This window comes from Poecilia reticulata, chromosome 2, assembly GCF_904066995.2.
Source record: "Poecilia reticulata chromosome 2, P_reticulata-male-v2, whole genome shotgun sequence".
In the NCBI taxonomy this organism is placed as follows: Eukaryota; Metazoa; Chordata; class Actinopteri; order Cyprinodontiformes; family Poeciliidae; genus Poecilia; species Poecilia reticulata.
This window is the reverse complement of record NC_088831.1, coordinates 26579927-26606116: the sequence shown is the minus strand read 5'-3', so window position 1 is coordinate 26606116 and position 26190 is coordinate 26579927. Positions and strand designations below refer to the sequence as shown.

The 26190-nt window shown below is 40.3% G+C and overlaps 1 protein-coding gene across 2 annotated transcripts in view; it reads left to right on the top strand.

The window, feature by feature from the left end:
* st6gal2a (ST6 beta-galactosamide alpha-2,6-sialyltranferase 2a) overlaps window positions 1-26190 on the top strand; it is a 68469-nt gene that overhangs the window by 29038 nt on the left and 13241 nt on the right. For both annotated transcript variants that reach the window (XM_081602038.1, XM_081602035.1), the window contains 4 exons: window positions 763-826; window positions 908-1972; window positions 21805-21902; window positions 23686-23787. In XM_081602038.1, coding sequence (XP_081458164.1) covers window positions 1000-1972; window positions 21805-21902; window positions 23686-23787 — 1173 coding nt within the window. In that variant the 5' untranslated portion in view covers window positions 763-826; window positions 908-999. The remainder of the gene's footprint in view (window positions 1-762; window positions 827-907; window positions 1973-21804; window positions 21903-23685; window positions 23788-26190) is intronic.

Sequence of the window (26190 nt, the reverse complement as noted above, 5' to 3'; positions counted from 1 at the left end):
CACATAAGATTACTTAGCACTTTCTATTGTGAACTTGTAAAAACAACAACAACAAAAATTCACACATAATAGAGTTTAGATGGCTGGACCGTCTTTTGCTACTGAGGATATTCAGATGCAGACCAGAGTCCTTTGGGTATATCTCGTGTTGTCTGGGAACTTGTGGTTGGGTCTCGGTGGCGAGGCTTTGGAGTTTGTAGGCTGAGGTTGACGGCTCAATATATTGAGTTTGTTGGGGCTTATCTAAATGGTAACTGGGACCTTTGGGGTTAAGAATTTGGGCAAATTGCTTTGACCCTTTGGTAAAACAGAGCAGATTGGCCTCTCTCTCAGCGCATGAAGTTGACGACTGCTTTCAAAGCTGTTTACACTCAACTGTTCATTCAGCTCTGTCTAGATAATTTTCATAGAATCTTGTTAAACCGGCTGATGCACCCAAGATGTCATCAGTAAGGTATTTTTATAGTTCCCTCTCAAAGTTGTATGCATGTACAAAGCAAAGACGACTGAACAAGCAGGAATGAGTTTGTGATACACCTCAAACTGTGCTTGAGGAAATTTTCAGACGTCCCTGAATCATTTCCAGGGTTTTGACTAGAGTTAATCTGACATAGTTTGGTCCGTGCTTAAAACTGCTGCAAGTCGTGACAAATGTACTTAGCAGTTGTGTGGAAAGGAGACAGAAGTTTGCCGACTGCACAAACTTGTCAGGCCCACATATGTTTTCTTCACTCCCCTAACAGTTTCCATTCTTCTCCTCAGGGTCCCGTTAGCGTCGGACACATAACAGACTCATGGGCAGGAAGAAATAAAGGCATCAGTTCAGGTGAGTGCTTCACCAATCTGCAGTAACTCTCCACATGTTTCCCTTTTGCCTGAAGCAGTAACTTTGAGGTTTGTTTTACAGCCCCTCCCCAGCTGACCTGTGGGTTGAGTCCTGGCTGTGGGGATTTGTTGTTGGCGGGCCAGCTCCACGGGTGTCTATGTGAGCGAACGGTAATGAAGTCCAGCATGAAGCAGTGGCGGAGGCTGTTGTTGGTGGCCATGCTGGCCTGGGTTCTGGTCTTTCTTGCTCTGCTCTCCTACTTCCTGGATGCCCGTGTGGACGAGTCTCTGACCTCTGTTGGCTCTTTACTCTCCCAGCATCCTGACACCAGGCGGCTGGCCTCCATTCAAGCCTCCAATCAGCAGCATGCCGTCTTTGGCTTAAGACCTGAACAGGCTTTGCAATTAACTACAACGTATCTCGGAGACAAACCAGGACCAGGAGCCTCCACCAGCTCCATAACCTCAGAGACCAGCATGGAGGCAAGCCAGAGCCCTTACTTGACTTACGGTAGCCAGGAGATGGGTCGCCAGGAGTACCTGGACCCGCAGAGCCTGGCTGCCTGGTCCTCCTTTGGTACAGAGAACGTGGGCTCTCATTCAGACCCTGCAGTCCAGAGTCGTGAGAGAATGTACCAGAACCAGATTGGTGCCACTCACTACAACGGCGGTGAGGATGAAGAGGATGGCAGAGAAGATCAGGATCTTGAGCCCAAAATTAGGACTGCAGGAGACAGGAGAACTGGTGGCAAGTCTTCTGACTTGGAAGATTACTATTTCTCCCGATCTGCCTCTGTGGTGCGGAGGCTGTGGAAAGGCCGCGCATCCATCGGCATGCTAAGCCCCCGACTGCAGCGCGCCATAAAGGACTACATGAGCGTGAACAAACACCACGTTTTCTACAACGGACATCGGAAAGGTTCCCAGAGCGCCAAAGCGTTGCTGTGTCAAATGAAGGCCCAGGCACAGCTGAAAATGGTGGATGGGTTGGAGGAGCCCTTCTCCTCTCTCGGCTGGGCCAACTTCGTGCCATCCCGTCCGCTGGAGCAGCTCAGCAAACAGCTACAGGGCAGGAGTGGTTTCAAAAGCTGCGCAGTGGTCACCTCTGCTGGCGCCATCCTGCACTCCAGGCTGGGCAAGGAAATAGGTGAGTGTTGAAAACAAACATTGAGAGCTATGATTGGTATAAAGCATAAACTGGTTTATAAATCATTTCAATTTGTTGCTGTGAGACTGCTCTTCTTGTGGTAGGTCAAGCACATGGATATATTTTAACAGAAACGGCAGCAAATCGTGGTTCTCGTATGTGAAAATAAACAATTTTGTTAGCAGTAGCAGTGCCATAGATGCAAAAAGAAAAAAACATGTTTTATTGAACTGTTCTCACAACTTAAAATTGTTTTAATAAGCTGCCAGATGTTTAAATGTGCTGAAGTGACAGGGTGTTTGACGCATACAGTTGCGATGTACTGCCACTCCCACACATGTCGCTGCATGCTGTCTGTTGCTCCTGGGCTCTTCCAATGTTTACGATCTGTTTGGAGAGCTGCTGCTTTGCTATTGAAACGTAAATCATTTAAAAAAAGAAAAAAAAACTTTTTTATGAGTACTTTTATGAGTATAGTCAGAAAACTTTATGTTGCCTGTCTGTGTGGCATCCAATTTACCCTGGGTAAATTGTGGCATAGCCTGACTAAATAACCGCTTAATACCATCTTGTTGAATGACAACATGGATAATATATATATTGGACATGCATACGCTAAAGCTACTAGAATGTAGTTGGTGGTTATTCAGCCGTTTGGCCGAGTCTTTCACCATTGTGTACAACTTTTAAAATAGGCATCTTTTAATTCATCTTTTTTCTCACAGTAGAAATTGATGTAACCAATAACTATTGGCAAATGGCAGCTACCTTGATGACAATTACCTTAGAAAACAAAAGTTTTCCATGTTTAATAAACTCATTTATCAGTGAAATCGGCTTATTCAGAAATCAACCAAAGTGAAGCTTTCGTGTTTCATGATAATATAGACAAGAAGACTCGTTTTGCAAGCATGAGAAGGCAATATAACACACTGTAGAAAAGGTAATGTCCTGGAGAAATGTCTGTACTTTCTCAAATATTAAAACATATTTTTGGAGGAAATTGCATTGTTCTTCACAAAAGGATGACTGCGGGACTGAAAGAAGTGTTTTCCAGCATGCCCTGAATGCAAAACAACAAGAAGCACTGTGTTGGTAGTGAAGTTACAACAGGACATTTTCAAACATTTTGTGTGATACACTTGGAAATCTTGTTGCATTCTACAAGGACACATATTTTCCTGAATAAGAAACAAATGATTCTGAGTAGCATGTAGTCGCTTTCATTTTTTTTTAATTTCCTGTGCATGTTTAGAGATTAGAAACGGCTCAGATAAGAAAAACACTCACAAGTTCACATGCAAATCTGCAGCACCTGCTGAAAGGAGATAAAATGAAGTTTGTAAGGAAAATCAGAGGAAGCTAATGAATAGTTCAACAAAACTGTATATTTATGTGTACAATCATTCTACACTGTGCTGGACTTGCAACCAGTCCGGCGTGTACCCCACCTCTCAGCATATGACTGCTGGAGAAATGTGCCGCCAAATTAAAACATGCCACATTGTGCAAGAACTTATACAATATGCCGTATTTATTCCCACGAGTACTTTCTCACGTGTGATAGAATAGCTATTTCTTGCAAATAAAAATCAGGGGCGGAAAAGTTTACACTAAGTTCGACTATGAAACTAGAACTCAATCAGAGAGAAGCAGCCAAGAAACCCAGTGAGAACCTCTGGAGACTGGAGGAGATGCAGAGACCCACAGCTCAAATGGGAGGACCTGTCAACGGCACAACAGAAGTGTTAGCTTTGACTCCAGTAATCTGGCCCTTATGCGAGGAAAGGGAGCCACATAAAAATCCCCTTTGACGTTTGCCTCAAGCTATGTGGAGGACACGGTAAACGCATGGAGGAAGAAGAAACTCTTGTCAGATGAGACCAAAACTGAGCAGCAAGTAGAAAAGCTAATCTGCACACTACGCTGAACACATCCTGTTGTTGGGATGCTTTTCTTTAGCACTGACAAGGAAGCAGTCATCTACCAGATCTACCAATCTGGTAGATGGATGGTAGCTCCATCCATCTACCTGATTGGTAGATCATTCTACAATCTGGTAGAATGATCTACCATGCTAAATACATGTCAAACCTGGAAGAACAACCTGCTGGAGGCTGCAGATATCTTGGCTGTCCATCAGGACAACGGCTCCATGCAGCCAGAGTTACAATGCAACGTCATATTAAGAAATGTGACTGGATCCAGAACTGGATCTAGTCAATCTAATGGAGCTGTAGGAGGATTGAGGAAACATCTCAGTTTCTAAATGAGTGAAATCGGTTGACGTCACTCACATTGTAACTTTAATGTAGCGAAAAAAATTTTGAAATGCATCTAGGCCTTTTGTTCACAATGTGGTGGTTTTGTCTTGGTTCTTCATTCGCACTCTTGATAAAAACCACACAGGCTTGTTTGGAAAAAACAGGTTTCCTGGGGCTTTCACAGATGAGCTTGTCAATCTGATTGTGCGGAAAGTTGAGTTTTTGCTTCGTAAGTTTTATCTCCATCAGAACGTGTGTGTTCTTGGGTTTTAAGCGACTATTGGCAGCTTTTCTGTAAGCGGGGAGAGTGTGAACTCGGCGACAGATGGCTCACTAGAAAAAGCAAAGAAAAAAAAAAAAAATCCCCTCTGGTAGCTAATCAGCCTTCTTCACATCACGTATAGCTTCCTTGCATTTCTGAAACGGCTATGCAGAATAAAGCAGTAGGATTCATCATCTCACCTTGAGCTTTACGCTCATCAACTTTTATTTTTGTGACATTTTTGTTTCCTGAGACTATGAAGTGTTTGCTGCCTGAGACGACATTGTCCTGGACAGAGAGGAACTGACTAAGCAGGTTTCTTGGATAATCAGATGCAGGTGATGTAAACCTGCATTATGCACTTGATCTTGCGGTCACGGTGGAATTGACTTGTGCTGTGTCAGTGGAAACGTTAGTCGTTCTGCTTTAGTCTTTCCACAGCTCTCCTTAATGTGAAATAGCTTGAAGTGCTAAAAGATTCCTGCAGATTTACAGAAATGCTGACTAAATCCTTATTCCAGTATACGCTACAGCGTGTGACTACATGTTTTGTGAGTTTTTCCTTCTGATTTTTCTAATGTCTCCTCAAAGGACACATCTGATTTAACAAATAAAAACAGGCAGCTTGATTTTTCTCTCCAATTTTGTCTCCAGTTCACATTCCTCATGCACATGAGATCCTGTTCTACCTTTTAGCCTCCGTGTTTGTTCTTGTTTTCCCCCTGGTATTATGATGCAGACGAAGACGCTCTCGAGCAAACAAGGTTCACCTGTTTCTATCGTTGCACATAAGTCAACAGATTTACATTCTTATACAGTCGAAACCAGACATTTACCGTTTACTCTGAAACCATTTTTCCTCATTATCTGTCATGAAATCAGACTAAATCTTAAATTTTTTACACCAATTAGGATTACCAAAATTCTTTCTGTTTGCGAAGTGCCAGAACATTTTGAGTTGGATCAACTACTGATGAGGACCAAAAGTAAATCATTATCTCTTGACTCAGAACTGAGCCCGGTTTTTAGGCCACCACTCACAGAAGGATTTTTCTAAGAGTTTTTTTGCGGGTTTTGTGAAGGCCACTAGTCTAAAGCATTGATTTTGTTGTCCTTAAGCCACTTTGTAGCTAACTAACCCGACATGATGCTGCCGTCACCGCTGTACTTCACAGATGGGATAGTGTTGTCGGGTTTGCGAGCGTCTCTCCTTTGTCCTCCAAAGGTTCGTTAAGGCTGAAAAATCTATTTTTGTGTCATCAGACCACAGGAAATGAAAAATAATCTTTGAACATGCAAACTTTAATCTGTCTTTTTAATTGCTTCTGAAATAATGGCTTCTTCCTTTGAGAGCGGCCTTCGAGCCAGTGTCAGTAAAGTATTCATTTCACTTCATATAATGACCACCTCTTATCGGCCTCTGCCAGTTTCTTCACAAGGGTTTTTTTTCTGCAGTTGATAGGCAAATTTCACTCTAAAGCCAATGGCAGGACGTTCCAACGATGTTTGTCTTTCACAGGTGTGTTGAATGAACTTATTACAGACTTAAAAAGCCATGATATTCCAATTTAGGCTCTCGCAAGTAGATTAAAGGCATTGCAGTCTAAGCTTATGTGAACTTTTTAATTCAAAAGTGGTCACAAACAAGACTAGCCAAATTATTTATACTTGATAAATTCCAGAAAAATGAGAGCTCTAACTAAAAAAAAAAAAAAAAAGAGTACAATAAATTATTATTCATAGTCATCGGCACTGACATTTGTCCCATACATACAAATACAATACGGCAGCAGGGGTGTTGACTCAGTGTTTCATCATCCCATTTCTCAATAAATAAAAGAAGGGGTACGATACTTGATGCAACTCGATAAACAAGACGAGCATCATGTGGCCACAGTAACCACCAAGCAACCGTGTGGTGCTGGAAGAGCTGGCTTTTACATGACAGCAGTTCTTCAGTTCGGCCTCCACAGGAAATCAAACTGCATTGATCTTCCTCTACTTGCCGTCACCCTGCTGTGCTTTTCGAAAGACGGTTTCAATGTGCATTATGCAGCTCATCGCTAATAATCAATATGCTTGAATATAAATGAGAATTTGACATCTTTGTCGTGGCACATGCAGGTTTACTGGCATTTTGACTCCGGTGTTTTCACTGGCTGAAGCCTTTATGTGAGCAGTGTGCTACTCTGGAGTTCAGTGGAGCGTGTGGAAGTGGCACGGTGGGCGACTGCCATCATCTGGTGGATGGAGGGAACAACACCCAATCTGAGGGCGAAGGCAATCATGTTGGAACAACAAATCATTCAAAGATGCAGGAACAGGAGCCAGATACTCCCATGTCAGGCTGGTGAACAAATGATTAACGAGACTGTGGGGGTGGATGTAATCTTTCCTTTTTAATGTTGTATTTTGAAAACAAAGGACTTGTGAACAAGCAGGTAAAGGGGAACATTTTTTTCATTGTCTTTTTATTGCATGGCACAAGTGATAAAACATTCTGCTCTGTTATTGTGATAAATTGTCTAGGGCTTTTTATGCTTCAGGTTGTGTTTTCTCTCATCCAATTTGAAATTTAGTTTTTTATCAAAACGGGTCTTTCTTATAGATGAGATCTGGGATCTAATTGAGACGACCTGTATTAATAAAGGTCAAATAAGTGAAAAATAAACTGATTAATAAAACTGACCCTTAAAAACTTAGAATATTACTGAAAAAGTAACAACTTTGCCAAGCTTTTATTTCTGTTTAATTTGATGATGGTAACTTGCATCTAGCAAAAAATGTTACTAGGAAATTTAGAACGTTAGAAAATAAATAAAATATTTGTCTGCCAAGTGAAAAGTAATCGCCAATAAGTTTGCTTTCAGTGAAACTCATTCTGGAGCTCCAGCAGATTCTGTGCCTCGCCACACTTCTTCCAGACTCTATAGGACCTTAATTTCCAAATTAAATATAACATTTATTTTTACTTAACATGAAAACTTTGGAAGCCTGGGGAAAAGGTCAGTCTTTTTTTTTTTTTTACCCCTGACGAGTCACTTCTCACCCTCCGCGCTGAGGACGAGAGCAGCTCAACAAATTTTGCCCGTCTTGTCATTGCATATGTCTTCTGTTCATTGTTGCATCTGTGTCTGGGAATCTCCCGCAAACTGTTTTGTAATCTTAGTTTCACAGTCATCTTTCGGTTGTGGTTGTCCATGTTGGTTGTGGGATTTTTTTTCTATCACACTTTTTCCTTCCACTCAACTTTCCACCAACCTACTCAAATAGGGTAAATCAAACTTCTGTGAAATCAAACTGTCCACTTAGGAAGCAACACTGATTGACAATCAATTTCACCTGCTGTTGTGCAAATGGAATAGACAACAGATGGAAATTATTGGCAATTAGCAAGACACACTCAATAAAGGAGTGTTTCTGCAGGTGGGGACCACAGACCACTTCTCAGTACCAATGCTGTCTGGCTGATGTTTTGGTCAGTTTTGAATGTTGGTGGTGCTTTCACACTCGTGGTAGCATGAGACGGACTCTACAACCCACACAAGTGGCTCAGGTAGTGCAGCTCATCCAGGATGGCACATCAATGCAAGCTGTGGCAAGAAGGTTTGCTGTGTCTGTCAGCGTAGTGTCCAGAGGCTGGAGGGGCTACCAGGAGACAGGCCAGTACACCAGGAGTCGTGGAGGAGGCCGTAGGAGGGCAACAACCCAGCAGCAGGATCGCTACCTCCGCCTTTGTGCAAGAAGGAACAGGAGTGCCAGAGCCCTGCAAAATGACCTCCAGCAGGCCACAAATGTGCATGTGTCTGCACAAACGGTTAGAAACCGACTCCATGAGGATGGTATGAGGGCCTGACGTCCACAGATGGGGGTTGTGCTCACAGCCCAACACCGTGCAGGATGCTTGGCATTTGCCAGAGAACACCAGGATTGGGAAATTTGCCACTGGCGCCTTGTGCTCTTCACAGATGAAAGCAGGTTCACACTGAGCACATGTGACAGATGTGACAGAGTCTAGAGACGCCGTGGAGAGCGGTCTGCTGCCTGCAACATCCTTCAGCATGACCGGTTTGGCAGTGGGTCAGTAATGGTGTGGGGTGGCATTTCTTTGGAGGGCCGCACAGCCCTCCATGTGCTCACCTGAGGTAGCCTGACTTCCATTAGGTACCGAGATGAGGTCCTCAGACCCCTTGTGAGACCATATGCTGGTGCGGTTGGCCCTGGGTTCCTCCTAATGCAGGACAATGCTAGACCTCATGTGGCTGGAGTGTGTCAGCAGTTCCTGCAAGATGAAGGCATTGAAGCTATGGACTGGCTCGCCCGTTCCCCAGACCTGAATCCGATTGAGCACATCTGGGACATCATGTCTCGCTCCATCCACCAACGTCACGTTGCACCACAGTCTGCCCAGGAGTTGGCGGATGCTTTAGTCCAGGTCTGGGAGGAGATCCCTCAGGAGACCATCCGCCACCTCATCAGGAGCATTCCCAGGCGTTGTAGGGAGGTCATACAGGCACGTGGAGGCCACACACAATACTGAGCCTCATTTTGACTTGTTTTAAGGACATTACATTATAGTTGGATCATCCTGTAGTGTGTTTTTTCACTTTAATTTTGTGTGTGGCTCCAAATCCAGGCCTCCATTGGTTAATAAATTTGATTTCCATTGATAATTTTTGTGTGATTTTGTTGTCAGCACATTCAACTTTGTACAGAACAAAGTATTCAATGAGAATATTTCATTCATTCAGATCTAGGATGTGTTATTTGAGTGTTCCCTTTATTTTTTGAGCAATATATATATAATATATATATATATACACAGTGGGGAAAATAAGTAGTCAGTCACCAATTGTGCAAGTTCTCCCACTTATAAAGATGAGAGAGGCCTGTAATTGACATCATAGGTAGACCTCAACTATGAGAGACAAAATGTGAAAAAAAATTTGAGAAAATCATTTTGTCTGAATTTTAAAGAATTTATTTGCAAATAATGGTGGAAAATAAGTGTTTGGTCAATAACAAAAGTTCATCTCAATACTTTGTTGTATATCCTTTGTTGGCAATGACAGAGGTCAAACGTTTTCTGTAAGTCTTCACAAGGTTGGCACACACTGTTGCTGGTATGTTGGCCCATTCCTCCATGCAGATCTCCTCTAGAGCAGTGATGTTTTGGGGCTGTCGGCGGGCAACACGGACTTTCAACTCCCTCCAAAGGTTTTCAATGGGGTTGAGATCGGGAGACTGGCTAGGCCACTCCAGGACTTTGAAATGTTTCTTACGAAGCCACTCCTTTGTTGCCCTGGCAGTGTGCTTGGGATCATTGTCATGCTGAAAGACCCAGCCACATTTCATCTTCATTGCCCTTGCTGATGGAACGAGGTTTGCACCCAAAATCTCACAATACATGGCCCCATTCATTCTTTCATGTACACGGATCAGTCGTCCTGGTCCCTTTGAAGAGAAACAGCCCCAAAGCATGATGTTGTCACCCCCATGCTTCACAGTTGGTATGGTGTTCTTTGGATGCAACTCCGCATTCACTTTCCTCCAAACACGACGAGTTGTGTTTTTACCAAATAGTTCTACTTTGGTTTCATCTGACCATATGACATTCTCCCAATACTCTTCTGGAACATCCAAATTCTCTCTAGCAAACTTCAGACGTGCCTGGATATGGACTGGCTTAAGCAGGGGGACACGTCTGGCACTGCAAGATCTGAGTCCCTGGCGTCGTAGTGTGTTGCTGATGGTAGCCTTTGTAACATTGGTCCCAGCTTTCTGCAGGTCATTCGCTAGATTCCCCCTTGTGGTTCTGGGATTTTTCCTCACCGTTCTTGTGATCATTCTGACCCCATGGGCTGAGATCTTGCGTGGAGCCCCAGATCGAGGGAGATTAGTAGTGGTCTTGTAGGTCTTCCATTTTCTGATTATTGCTCCCACAGTAGATTTCTTTACACCAAGCTGCTTGCCTATTGCAGATTCAGTCTTCCCAGCCTGGTGCAGGTCTACAATTCGGTTTCTGGTGTCCTCCGACAGCTCTTTCGTCTTCACCATAGTGGAGTTTGGAGTGTGACTGTTTGAGGTTGTGGGCAGGTGTCTTTTATACTGTTAACGACTTCAAACTGGTGCCATTAATACAGGTAATGAGTGGAGGAAAGAGGAGCCTCTTAAAGAAGTTACAGGTCTGTGACAGCCAGAAATCTTGCTTGTTTGTAGGTGACCAAATACTTATTTTCCACCATTATTTGCAAATAAATTCTTTAAAATTCAGACAAAATGATTTTCTCAAATTTTTTTTCCACATTTTGTCTCTCATAGTTGAGGTCTACCTATGATGTCAATTACAGGCCTCTTTCATCTTTATAAGTGGGAGAACTTGCACAATTGGTGACTGACTAAAAACTTATTTTCCCCACTGTATATATATATACACACACACACACACACAAACTATATATATATATATATATATATATATATATATATATATATATAAAACGGACATTGTGGTGGTGGATAAAGAACAGAGGAAAGCCGTTGTGGTGGATGTAGCAATACCAAGTGACTACAACATCAGGAAAAAGGAGCATGAGAAATTGGAGAAATACCGGGGCCTCAGGGAGGAACTGGAAAAGTCCTGGAAGGTGAAGACCACAGTGGTGCCTGTGGTCATTGGGGCCCTCGGGGCAGTCACCCCCAAACTGGAGCAGTGGCTCAAACAGATCCCAGGAACAACATCAGACATCTCAGTCCAGAAATGTGCAGTTCTAGGCACAGCCAAGATACTGCGCAGAACCCTCAAGCTCCCAGGCCTCTGGTAGAGGACCCGAGCTCAGAGGATGAAACAGACCACCCGCAGAGGGTGAAAAGGTAATTTTTTATATATATGTATATATATATATATATATATATACACACACACACGGGTCCTTCTCAAAAAAGTAGCGTATCGTGATAAAGTTCATTATTTTTCATAATGTAATGATAAAAATTAAAGTGTCATATATTTTAGATTCATTGCACATCAACTGAAATATTTCAGGTCTTTTAATGTTTTAATACTGTTGATTTTGGCATACAGCTCATGACAACCCAAAATACCCATCTCAAGAAATTAGCATATTTTATTCGACCAATTAAAGAAAAGTGTTTTAATACCTAAAAAAGTCAATCTTCAAATAATTATGTTCAGTTATGCACTCAATACTTGGTCAGGAATTCTTAGCAGCCTTCAATGCTGCATGGAGGCAATCCGCCTGTGGCTCTGCTGAGGTGTTATGGAGGCCAGGATGCTTCGATAGCGGCCTTAAGCTCATCCAGAGTTTTGGGTCTTGCGTCTCTCAACTTTCTCTTCACAATATCCCACAGATTCTCTATGGGGTTCAGGTCAGGAGAGTTGGCAGGCCAATTGGGCACAGTAATACCATGGTCAGTAATACCATGGTCAGTGGTTTTATCACTGTGGGCAGGTGCCAGGTCGTGCTGAAAAATGAAATCTTCATCTCCATAAAGCTTTTCAGCAGATGGAAGCATGAAGTGCTCCAAAATCTCCTGATAGCTGCTGCATTGACCCTGCCCTTGATAAAACACAGTGGACCAACACCAGCAGCTGACATGGCTCCCCAGACCATCACTGACTGTGGGTACTTGACACTGGACTTCTGGCCTTTTGGCATTTCCTTCTCCCCAGTCTTCCTCTCTGGCACCTTGATTACCGAATGACATGCAAAATTTGATTTAATCCGAAAAAAGTACTTTGGACCACTGAGCAACAGTCCAGTGCTGCTTCTCTGTAGCCCAGGTCAGGCGCTTCTGCCGCCGTTTCTGGTTCAAAAGTGGCTTGACCTTTGACCTGCAGCACCTGTAGCCCATTTCCTGCACACACATGTGCACGGTGGCTCTGGATGTTTCTACTCCAGACTCGGTCAGCAGTGCACTGCTTACCCCAAGGTCTGGAATCAACCCTTCTCCACAATCTTCCTCAGGGTTCGGTCACCTCTTCTCGTTGTGCAGCGTTTTCTGTCACACTTTTTCCTTCCCACAGAGGTACCTTGATACAGCACTCTTCCTATTCGTTCAGAAATTTCTTTCTTTGTCTTACCCTCTTGCTTGAGGGCGCCAATGATGACCTTCTGGACAGCAGTCAGGTCAGCAGTCTTACCCATGATTGCGGTTTTGAGTAATGAACCAGGCTGGGAGTTTTTAAAAGCCTCAGGAATCTTTTACAGGTGTTTAGAGTTACTTTGTTGATTCAGATGATTAGGTTAGTTGCTCGTTCAGAGAACCTTTTATTGATATGCTAATTTTTGAGATAGGAATTTTGGGTTTTCATGAGCTGTATGCCAAAATCATCAGTATTAAAACAATAAAAGACCTGCAATATTTCAGTTGGTGTACAATGAATCTAAAATATGACAGTTTAATTTTTATCATTACATTATGAAAAATAATGAACTTTATCACAATATGCACATTTTTTGAGAAGGACCTATATACCTGGGTAGCTCTTGAATTGCTACAAAATAAAGCTGTATTTCCTTCAGCCCACTGGCTGTAATGTTGACACCTTGAGATGCCATGAGACCTAAACTCTGAACATCATGGCATGGAGTACATCCCAGTTTTCCATATCTGGCGTATAACCAATAATTTTAGCTTTTAAACTGGTTATATTGATCCTGTGTCCAGTCAGAGGGATAATCAGTAGGCCAGCATCATGACCCGTTTGTTCTGAAGATCCTGCAGCTTCCACTTCTCTTCCTAACATGGTTCCTCCTCACGCTGGAGGAATCATCGTTCACAACTTCTTCTGTTTGCCAATTGGCCCGGTTGAAATTCTACTGGAGAAACCGAGGTGAGTGGGAGAAATCTCAGATAGAGCACTGAAGGGAGATGAGAATCAAGCTGAATTGCATGGAAAGGGATCTGCCCAGCAAGTTTTCCACAGCGGGTCGATGGGGTAACAGGTCCAGAAGGGAACCAAAGGCATCTCTCCCAGACCAGACTAGACACATAGACCATCTTCATCAGTTCATTTTAAATTCTGAATCGTATTCAAAAATAATCTAATTATTATTAATAATAATGTCACCAAAAGCTGCTACTGCTGCTCATCTGATGGAGACATAAGAGAAGAAGCTACTATTCTTTTAAAAACGGGTATAAACATTTGTTTACAAGTTGGTTTAATAGTTAAAATACAAGAAAAGTGGAAAACCAACAGACTCAACCAGTTTACAGGAAAGCATAGGAATGGACTCATTTATCTCCTTCCTTGCTCTCAGCTATGTGGGCTGCTGACGCTGTGCTGATGGTGTCGAGCTCTCAGTTACACAGAAAAAGCTGGAAGACATTATGTTCTGTCTATTGTTTACATTTCTGCACCGTACAGAACAAATGTGTTCGAGTGGGTCGTTTACAACCCACCAAATATCGAGTGGCAGCATCATTTCTTTGGGATCATTCTTTATTCTATATTCATGCTAACTTGTAAAATTATTAAACTAAAATTATTTCCTTGTAGCTCTTCGCCAAGCAGGCAAAATTTGTCACAATTTACAACAGCAGCAGCAAATGTTTGTAAGTTGCATTTAATTTTACTTTTAAGATATTTTTAAGTCAAATATGATTCAAAATTTTAAACCTGATAGAATGATGAAAAACCCTACTTAAATTAATGATTTTAATATAACATTGTCAATCTAAACTTAATATTTAGCCATTAAAATCTGTGGTTTTAATCCCTAGCCTCCTGAAATAAACCCTTCTGAAGTCCGTCATGGCGCCTCGAATGATTAGGTGATGGAGTTGCAAAGGGTTAATAGTTTGAGTCATGCAGAACTGATTTGACCGTTTCCATGGCAATGATCAGAAGTAAGATATTCCCCCAGAACTACAGTGAGCTCATTGTAGCTATGACCTCATCTATGACAAAGATCAAAGAACATCTGAGGTTATGAATGCTTGGGTCTCAAAACAGGAGGTCATATCCAAGCATCTCTCTGAGCAATAGCACTGTTTGATTAATATTTTGATAATGCAACAGATAGGATTCTCCACCGTGTTTTTTCCCCTCTCGTTTGGAGCAGGTTATTTGATCACCACGGGAGTAAGAAAACTTTTTAACAAGGTATTTCCTGGGATCACTTTTGATATCAGTAGCTACAAGGATGAGCATGAGTACGATGAATTCGACGCGTACCTGTTCAAGCCTTCCACAACTGTAAAGCAAACATCACAGCAAGCTGCCCCGGCTGGGGCAGCTTGCTGTGATGAAAAAAGACAAAACTCACCAGGAGAAACCCCCGTAGAAGGGATTGCTTTATCAAAAGCAATCCCTTCTACGGCGAGACCGTCTGCCCTTTGCTCGGGCAGGAAAGGGGAAAGAAAACACTTGCGTGTTCAATTCGCCGGTAAGCACAAAGATGAAGAAGATTTTTGTTGTCCGTGTTGTTGTCCGTCATCTTGACGGACAACAAGACGGACATCAGGGCTACTGATATCAAAAGTGATCCCAACATCTGTTGCACTCCCCCCTGATTTTTTGAATGGCAGAGAACTTGGCATGTTATTTCCCCTGGGTTTTGGTATTGGATATTTGATTACATCAGGAATGAGGAACAGTTTTGACAAACAACTTTCTGGTAGCAATTTGGAAAAAATTTGCTTGCAGACATCAGGCCGTTGTGGGAGTTTTCAGAAAGATCGGTCTGATAAAAAAAGCAGTTTGGAGCGGAAAGAAAAAAACAAAACTAGAAGAGAAGAGGAAAGACGGATCTGCTGTGTGAGCTGCATATTACAGTGTTTGTAGTGATTCTTCTGTTCATCGATAGAGAAGATTCATCAGACATCGTCTGACTGCCGAAGCTGGATAAATATTCAACATCACTAATTAGAAGAAAAAAAGAAAACGGATCGACCATCAACTCAGAAATCCGGGATCATAGAGCAGTTAGCGGTTGAGATTCGTTAGCCGCTAACGGTCTCACCTCACTTTGCGAGGAAAAAGACAACAGTCAAGAGAAATTGTTTCGGAGTTGAATATTTGGACATAGCATTAAGAGACGGAAAGATTCTGGTTTAAGCGCAGTGCTGGATGTTTATTCAGTAATTGTTGCTATAATTATCAGCGACGGCGGCGGGAAATTCCGGAAAGGACCAACCGTTAAACATTGTATCAAAGTGAGGACGCCTGAGAGCCGTTACCCAGACAAAGCAAGATTAAAAAGAAACAGTAATTCATTGCAGGAGATACAACCGGGAGAGATAGAGAAAAGTAAAAAGCCAACAGTTGATACCGAAAAAGAGAGAAAAACAGGCGCAGTGAAAGGCAAAACCCAGGTGAGGAACCAGTAAGATGGCTTTTTAAAACGTCTCTATTTAAACGGGACTCCAGCCTAATATGAACAACTTCTGAGAAGCCAAAAATATACAGACATTCCGCAAATCTTGCGTGACCGAGAAGCCATAAACTTTATAAAACAACAAAATAATAACATTTTCAACAGGATACTATTACTCTGCTGAGTAAAACAGCTTGCAAAGAAGAGATGATCGACAAAGGAAAAAAAAGAGAAGAAAATAAGCGGAAGACCAGGACATCAGTCACACCTCAGATGCATGAGCACAAATACAGTAATGGGAACACTGATGCCGATCCTATATTCCCGGATTCTCCTATCAACAGCCCAGCTGCCAAGAAATCCTGCGGCGATGATTCAACCCTCTCCACACGCCATCTTAAAAGCGGTGAACGACAGAGCGGACGAGGTAAAGGCTAACATCGAGGATATTAAAAATTCTATTGAATTTTTAATATCTATTGAATTTTTAATATGCATGCCGAGATTGAAGACCTAAAAAATTAAAACTGTATATTGAAGAATAAAACTGCAAAATTGGAGGCGCAAATAGAAGACTTGCATTAGCGTGTTGCAGATGCAGACCGCTACAAACGGAGATGGTGCCTACGGCTCTACGGACTGCCTGAACATGAGAATGACTGAAAGAGAAAGTTACAGTCATCTGTCACTAAATTGCACATGATCTTGGATCAAAAGCAGCTGAAGGAATCGACGTAGCTCATCGGCTGGGGAAACGGACCGACAGTAAGACCAGAGCAATCATCGTCCTGTTTGCTTACCATTGTTACTTCAATCCGCGTTTCCCCATCAGATACGGTTCCCCATGCGTCTTCTTGCCGCCCCGCCCACGCGGCACAATACGCACGTGCTCGTGCTGAGTACTGAGAAAGCACTGGGGGAACTACGGACACCGTAAAAGCTCAAACAATATGTTTCGGCGAAGTTGTCACTTTCTTCACGTTTTTGCGGGAAACTAATAATAATAACAACAACAACAATAATAACAATAACAACAACAATAATAATAATAATGATGATAAATACATATAAGTCACATATATATATATTATAATTATTATAAATGTATATATGTTTAGTTATATATATATACATATATATATTTATGAAATAAAAACAGGGCAATCTATTTTAATGCTTGATATTACCCATCAGATACCGTTTCCCCTATGTTAAAATCACCCATCAGATATAGTTTCCCTTGTTTTACAGTGGGGGAACGGTATCTGATGGCCATATTTCACCCATCAGATACCGTTCCCCTTGTTTTACAGTGGGGTAACGGTATCTGATGGCCATATTCCACCCATCAGATACCGTTCCCCTTGTTTTACAGTGGGGAACGGTATCTGATGGCCATATTTCACCCATCAGATACCGTTCCCCTTGTTTTACAGTCGGGTAACGGTATCTGATGGCCATATTTTACCCATCAGATAGACTTCCCCTTGTTTTACAGTGGGGTAACGGTATCTGATGGCCATATTCCACCCATCAGATATCGTTCCCCTTGTTTTACAGTGGGGGAACAATATCTGATGGCCATATTTCTCCCATGAGATACCGTTTCCCCCATGTTAAAATCACCCAACAATTACAGGGTGATGAGATGCCATGAGACCTAAACTTTGAACATCATGGCATGGCATGGAGTGCATCCCAGTTTTCCATATCTGGCATATAACCACTAATTTTAGCTTTTAAACTGGTTATATTGATCCTGTGTCCAGGCGGAGGGATAATCAGTAGGCCAGCATCATGACCTGTTTGTTCTGAAGATCCTGCAGCTTCCACTTCTCTTCCTAACATGGTTCCTCCTCACCCTGACTCTCATACTGATAGGAGGAACCACAGAGCTCTGTTCGGTTAAAGCACATCTTTTGAAGTTTGAATATTTTTCCTCTAACAGGTTCCAGAGGAATCACCTCAAACCAGATGTTGGACTGGATTTTATTTCAATGTCATTTGTGAATGTTAGAGCCTCATTTTCAACAGTGGAGCTATAAAGGTTGAAAAAAGATGATTATTTTGGAGAAAGTCTCATTAACATCAATATTTCCACTAAATAAGAGGCAAAAAAATATTTTGATAAAGGAAAAGCCTCTCAGACTCTGAGCCCGACAGCACCAAACTATTTATTAGACAGTTCATTTAATTTCACACAATTATCGCGGTAGAAGCCATTTGTTCATTAAATGCTTAATGAAACATATTTACCGTGTTTGATGTTTGTTGTAAATAACATATACTCACAAAGAACGAGATCATTAGTCCAAGTTTGTCGTTTATTGAACGTTCAGAAACTACAGTGGCTGTGAAGTGCCAAGGTAAAGGTAAACAAAGGTAAAACAACCCTAACAGGTGATAAACTCTAAACCACTTGCAAATTTTTACTGTCCGTCTCCGTCATTGAAGCACACCAATTGCCATGGCAACCTCATGTGCTCCACAAGCCGACCAGAGGTTATGTTAAAACATTCAGTCCGTTACAATATTAGGTTTTCAAGCTTGATATTTATTTTTGCGATTATTAATAAACGCTCCCCTGAACACAGCGGTGGTTGAGTAGTTAATTTTAAACTCCTGCTCTGTTATTCTGGTAATGGAACCGAAACGCACAGAATTGCTCAACATCTTGCTGAAACAATAATCACTGAGATTATTATTGTTGTTGGGCCATTAATTTGAACACCTTTTGTTGATTTTTTTGTTCTTTAATAAAGTTACGGATGTTTTGATAAGGAGTCAGAGAGGAGGACGTGCTGGTCTCAGTGTCCTGGCGGCGTTCAGTTGTCACCTAATGCCGAGATTGACTCAAAACCTTCCGTGATCGACGTATTTCAGCCCTGCTCTAGAAAAGCACAGACAGTTCAGAAACAATATGAAATGGGAAAAAAGGTATTCAATAACTGATTAAGTCGTCTTTTAGATTGTTTTTGAAAAACAATCTAAAATGGCCATGATTAGCCACTAATCATGGCTAATTAGTGAGGGCAGTCGCGGCTGCACAGTGAACCCACTGATTTTTTTTTTTTTTTTACAGCTGACAGCCGCTCCTCTCTCTTGCAGGTACTGCGTACCCCCGCTAATTCTTTTAGGGGTACGCAGTACCCTGCCGTACACCCTTACTTTCACCCCTGCATGTAACGTCATCACATGGCAATCAGCATGTCTGGATGCAAAAGGACTGAAATGACACCAAATTTCTCTTTTTAGCATTTTGTACATTCATCATAAACATATTTATAGTCAGCCTTTGTTTCTAGTAATGAATAAATATACTAAGGTGCCCAGTGCAGAAAAACTAAAATAATTATGGCAAAAAGAATACAATAACATTTAAAAAAGACAATAAATACAGCTGGAGGTATTTCTCACTCTTAACAGGCATTTTCTGCACCATTTCTGTCTCACTTTACTTTCCAGTAAGGTGCATCTACTTCCTGTATGGCACAAAAACCATAAAAACCAGTCAATCCTTTTATCGTGGGGATGGTTTTCTATTCTCACTGTTCATATCAAAGAATACTTTTTAAAAAATGTTTTTTTTATAAATAAAACTCTATTATGCAGTCTTTGACAGCTGTTAACCTGCCGGATCGCCAATCACTGAACAAACAACCAGCAGGCAAAAAGAGCGACAGGAGAGATATCACGTCATTTTTCTATGTTAGACAAATATAAAACAGGAAGCAAGGTGTCTTTTGGAAATGATGTTTCATTAACATGTTGCAGAAACTGAAAATGATCTCTGGAGGCAGACAGAAGATTTCAAAACATCATCCAGCCGTTTGATTTCATCCTTGATAAAAGTAAAGAATCAGAGAAGCTGTAATTAAATCCCTGAAGATATTTTAGTCTTCAGCAGCGAAGATTAAAACATCTCTATCACTGTTTAAAAGGCGATAGAAATACACACAAAACAAATAAACCATTCTGGTTTAACAGACATACATTTCTTGATTTTTTTTTTTTTTTTTTTTGCTGCTTTTTTTCTGACTTTTTGCATTTCATTACTGTTTTTTTGTATTTTTTTTCTGTGGATGTTTGATTTTTGAACTCGTGTCCCTCCTTGAGAAAGTCATGACTCAGATTTTCCTTAGTTGCTAATAGCTCAACTGTTTGCTGAGGGGCTGCATGTATGATGAAGAAGAGTCTCATCGTAAGCTGAAGGATCATTCATCCATGTGTCGGTTCGACGCGAGAGGAGAGTTTCTGAAGCTCAATCGATCAGCAAATAGGCTGAAATGTATGTAAATGCTGCACCATCTGTTAGGCTACAGCTTTCACAAAGGCAAATAAACATCAGAGGACGTCAAATGAATCGTTTCACGGCCGTGCGGTATGAAAATGTTTTTAAAAGTGAACTCATTACTCTTCACCCATCAGTTATCTGAGCCAACCACTAGGTGGAGCTTTAGTACTGCTTGTCAGCGAAGAGCGACGCAACAGAGACGGAGAAACTTTTGTGGGTGATCTTCATTTACATAGGTTGGATTATTTTAAAAATAAATAAATAAAATAACTGATTATTTTAAAATTGTGAGGGTAACTCTCCCTCACTTAGCTGACTTTGGAAGACAAGCTTCATCTCTTCTGAATAGCGGCCCAAAAATATCACATAACAACTTTCAGATCAAGATTTTAATTCCCTAACAAAAGTTTTTATCTTTTTTAATCTTTTTTTTTTTCAAAATCTCTTTCTTACTGTTTATTCAATGTCACATGCTGTTTTTATTTTTTCTTTAATTATGTGAAGCACCTTGAAATGCCTTGCTGCTGAAATGTGCTATACAAAAATATTTTTGAAATACTGAAGACAGTCTTTTAAAGTTTAATTTGATTAAATTTCAAAACAAAAACACTTGGGTAACATTCACTCTTGCCTCCAAATCCACATTTATCTGTAAAACGATTCCATATCATGATTATTGAGGGAAATTTTATCACAATTGGTTTATCTTTAGCATCATTGTCACGATTATTATTGGTAGTGGCAGTATTTATAATAAGTTTATTATGTAATTTAGATTTTGATTTGTATTTACTATTTAATCACACTGTCACCATCCCACTCAAATACCTTCTGCTTTAATTGATGTCAGGGAGAAATTGAAGCCTGTATGCATCAAGCATTAGGTGTTTTATTTTTGCTGTTTTTTTTAAACCATTTTAATTAACTTATTCTGTTCTGATACTTTTACTGTGAAGGTTTTGTCTTACTCATGTTATTAATAATGGCACAAACGTGGTATTGCTTTGGCCGCTCAGCTGAGTGTGATCACACCCTTGGATACAGCGCTAGCAAACCAAACAAATGTGACAAACCAGACGACCCTAAAGAGCATCAACGTCCATCTAGATGTTCCTGAACATCTAGATAGTGACAGCTGGATGAGAGGGCTGCTTTGTTTTTTTAGTTTTTCATTTTAAAGTAGTGAGGAGGAAACATCTTTAAATCGCTGCCCTTTTACCGTTGGAAAGTCCAAAGTTTAGTGATGTAACACTTGTTTCTCTCACTGCCTTCTGCGTTTGCTGAGACAAAACTTTTCTGGAAAAGCCAAAAATCTGATTATTTTACAAGCTCAGTAGCTAAATATAGTTCTAATTGTGAATGCAAACGTGAATAATGCTGTAATTGTTTCATGGTAATCATTAAGCCAGTAATCTATTTAATTCCTGCCGCATAAGCTGAGGTATTAAGAGGAATATCAATGAATTGCACCTGAGCAAGCACAAGAATCTGCAATTCATAGCATGTGCTTTGTAGAATATTTCATGATGGCTCTGCAGCTCATGAACATTTTCCGATCCTTCACAGTTTGAGATCGTTTCTTTGCCCACTCCTGCCTCTTTGTGTACTGTGATATCGGCTCAATCCTCTGTCCTTTTGTTGACTTTGGCCCTTGTTTGTCATTTTAGACGCTCATGATGCAGTTTTGCGGTTCAATGCGGCCCCTACAGAGGGATATGAGCATGATGTGGGAAACAAAACTACCATCCGCATCATCAACTCGCAGGTACGTCGAAATCTGAACTCAAATTGATTTGAAGGATTTTGAATTTCAGACTTGTGCAGTTCTCTAATTCACCTGAAAAGTATCTATATTGTACTTCTCAGAAAGGGCATTGTTGTTAAAACTGATTGAAATTCTCTCAGTCGATACAAAATACGACTCATTCAGGGTACGAGAAATTTTATTGTTGTAGATTGAAGGTGGAAGTTTAAGATTCCAGTCTGTAAAATGAAAGAACTTCAATTTGGGAGTTTATATCAATGCCAGTTTGTCATTCAGTATTTACTAAACAAAACTGAAAAGCTTTGTGGGATGGGCATTGACAAGTTTCTGTTTAAGAGCACACAGGAGTGTTAACACTCGGGAAAGACGTCAGAATTTACTTTAGAGGTGCAATTCAGGTTTTTTTCGCAATTTTTTTTTTACAAAAAAAAAAACTTATAGAACTTTTTTAAATCAACTTGATGTCCATTATTTTACAAGAAGAAAGGTTATTCTTAAGTGAGAAACATTTAGATAGCTGCTAATCACCACAGAAGTGAACGTCTCAGTCAATTCACCCCAGGTTCAGGCCAGGCATGTTTGAGTAGGTTGCCAGGAGAAAACATCTCTTTTCTAAAATAAATATGGCAGTACATAAATTCACCAGAATACTTCTGGGTAAACTTGTTTGAGGTCGGAGTGGAGACGTCTGGAGACGAAACACAACGCCGATGTTTGGGAGGGGGGAGCAAATTAACAGCATATTTGCACAAATGCTTCATACCAGCTGTTCCAGTGAAGCAGATGTTGAATTTGAAATCTTCTGTTTGACAACAAACTTTTTAAAGATTTGCTTCAGTATCAGAGACTGATAGTCAAACACTCAATGTTTTCAGTTTTGTTAATGTTGACTCAGGCTACAGCTATTTGGATTTACACTGCATAACTTTTATGTTTTATATTGCTGTGAATTGGAGATGCACAGAGCCATTAGATCAGAATCAACACATTTTTTGCTTGATTGGTTTGGCAAAGACTAGATCGTTTTTTTTTTATTATTATTTTCTCTGTTTGAGTTTAACAAAAGCAGATAAAGGATAGAGAATACATACGTCTCTGGAAAAAAATTAAGAGACCACTTAAAATGATCAGTTTCTCTGATTTTACTTTTTCTAGGTATATGTTTGAGTAAGATGAACATTGTTCTTTTATTCTATGGCAACATGTCTCTGAAATTCCAAGCAAAAACGTAGTATTTATTTGCAGATGTTGCGGCACTTTCAGACTTCAAATAATGTAAAGAAAACAAGTTAATATTCATTTAGAAACAATACTAATGTTTTAACTCAGGAAGAGTTCAGAAACCAATATTTGGTGGAAAAACCATGAGGTTTTCAGTGGAGTTCAGTGCAGTGGGCTCTTAATTTTTTCCAGAACTCTATCTCGATACATTAATTATTTAGACTGCTTTTATAATTGATTACATTTCCTGGTAGATTCACAGTTGTTGTCTCTTTCAAAGAAAATGCTGCATATTTTAAATCCTGTTTGTGTTATAGTCCTTTAAAAAATGTCAAAAAATGTCAGATCAGAACCCAAAGGAAACTGGAAATTGGTATCGGCAAGGAAAAGGTTGATCAGTCCATCTCTGGTATAAGTTTAAACAAAGGCAACTTGATCAATTATTTTGTTGTTTAAGCATTTGAATAAGTATGTTTGGCACAAAAAAGGCTCAAGGCAGCATTAAATAAAGTTTGGTATATGCGTAAGTAGACACCTAAATCATCATGTTTCCTCTTTACAGATTTTGGCGAACCCCAAGCATGAGTTCAACACGAGCTCCATCTATAAGAACATAATGCTGGTGGCCTGGGATCCTGCGCCTTACACTGTCGACTTGCATAAGGTACGTACCCTGCAGAGGGCCGGTTGCTTATGCATCAGCGCCTTTAAAGGATTATAAATTCATAAACATCAATGCGGTGATGCGTGAATCATAGACTATAGAAAATCCAGCACGCATCTGATGAGTCTCACAGACTTCATAGAAATGTTCTCCTTCCTCGTCGCATTGCCAAGGTCACTTCAGACATGATATCTGAGTTTATAATTCCCAGAGAGAATCACACACACTCTCATGTTCTCGTCTGATCGCCGTGTGACTTTGAACGAGCTCCGATTTGTTTTTGCTTTAACTTTACCACTTTCTTTCTTTCTTTCTTTCTTTCTTTCTTTCTTTCTTTCTTTCTTTCTTTCTTTCTTTCTTTCTTTCTTTCTTTCTTTCTTTCTTTCTTTCTTTCTTTCTTTCTTTCTTTCTTTCTTTCTTTCTTTCTTTCTTTCTTTCTTTCTTTCTTTCTTTCTTTCTTTCTTTCTTTCTTTCTTTCTTTTTTTCTTTCTTTCTTTCTTTCTTTCTTTCTTTCTTTCTTTCTTTCTTTCTTTGTTTCTTTGTTTGTTTGTTTGTTTCTTTCTTTGTTTCTTTCTTTGTTTCTTTCTTTCTTTCTTTGTTTCTTTCTTTCTTTCTTTGTTTCTTTCTTTCTTTGTGCTGTCACGTTTTTCTGCAAACGTGAGTTTCCAGAAGTTAATGACAAGTTCTAATTAATTATTTATTAAACATAAGATGTTGGGTACATATCCTAATACTTGAATGCGGATAATCCTGTAATTTCTTCATTTTCTGATGCTTCCAACAATACTTCCATGAGAGAACTATCAGCTCTTTCTCCTCTTTTATGTGCTGCAGTCCTTGGGAAGAAATATTGTAATTGGTCAAAATGGGAATAACAGCAGCTCAACCTGTAAATACACAAACTTGTTTCAGCCAGGAAAGCATGATTTATGCATCTCTAGTTCCCACAGTCTGAGATCTGTTCTACTTTTTATATTTGCAATTAAAATTGATTTGCATTCATGCTGTTGGTGGTCTGCTGTCTGAATGGTTTAAATTATTCCTCAGTATGGCATTACAATAAAAAAAATCCACTAGATTGTTAATTAGCTTTTTCCATTTCATTCTCTGGGTTGAAACAGAAGAAAATGATTTTACTCTTTGTGCCTTAGTGGCTTCACACAACGACCACATCAAGAAAAAGTCGTGCTCTTAGCAAATGTTGCTCAGAGAAACTGGGAAAAAAAAACAGATTTAAAGAGAAAGGGTAACTAGTTTACTTAAATTCAAATAACGTTCAGTGAGAAATTCTCAGACACAAGCAGAAAGGGAGAAGGATTATTTTCAAGATTTCTGGAAAAGGCCCGGTGTTTTTAAAGCTCTCGTCTCAACAGCCTTGCCTCCTGTGCTGCTGTCAAGTGTTGACAATATTGTCTGAATTTATGAAATCAAGAGCACTACTAAAGTGTAGTTTGAAAAATCATCCACCTGGTATTGTTAATTGGCCGTCCCGCTTTTTGAATTTTTAAATTTTTTTATTATGTCTTTATTGATGGCTGTGAGTATTCTCAATGCTTTTGTTAAAGTTTCATGGTCATTAAAAGTCCGGTAAATGTTTCAAATAAAGTTTTTTTTTTCTTTGTTTGTGACTATTAGCTTTTGCTTCAAGGAAATCAAATTAGCATCAGAATAAACCTCTGAGTATTTGTGATGTAATTTGAAATGACAGATCACATTGTTATCCGTTTGGAAATCTTGTCATGGTTTTTGTTTTTTTGTTGCGTTTTTCACTGAAATGTTAATTGGTCGAAGGAGAATGAAGAAAGCAATTAAAAATGTCTTTATATAAGGCTTCTGCACACCCAACACACATTTATTTCCCCAAATTCATATATGCAGCTGTGATAATAAACCAAATATTTGAGATGGACTTAAGGCGTTTTTGCACTGCACGGAACGGTACGGTTCCGACCGTGTTTGCATTAGAACCACCCGGAACCACAAGTTGGAACCACAAGAGCTGTGGTTCCAACTGGGCCGGCCAAGCGGTTCTGCTTAGAATCAGCAGCTGATTGGCCGCTGGTTGTTATGGAGTCAGACGTTGATTTTCCATTGACAGCTGGCTCTCACTAAACTGTATTTTGTAAAGAGTGCTCTTTTCAATATTTTTATTATTAGTTTTAATTAGCAATGGATTCATCTCAATATAGTGCAATCACCTGGTCTAATTATGAGGTTTTTTTTTTCCTCCGCTTACTCGCTGATGAACGAGTACAGAATGAGCTAGATCGGTCAATGAGGGAAGAGAAAGTTTTCCGCCGCATCTCTGAGGAAAAGACTTCGGCCGCTACATCGAAACCATTGTTTAGTTTCAAAAGTAAATCAGGTACAGCTTCGATGGCGCCCTCGGTGTATATGCAAACA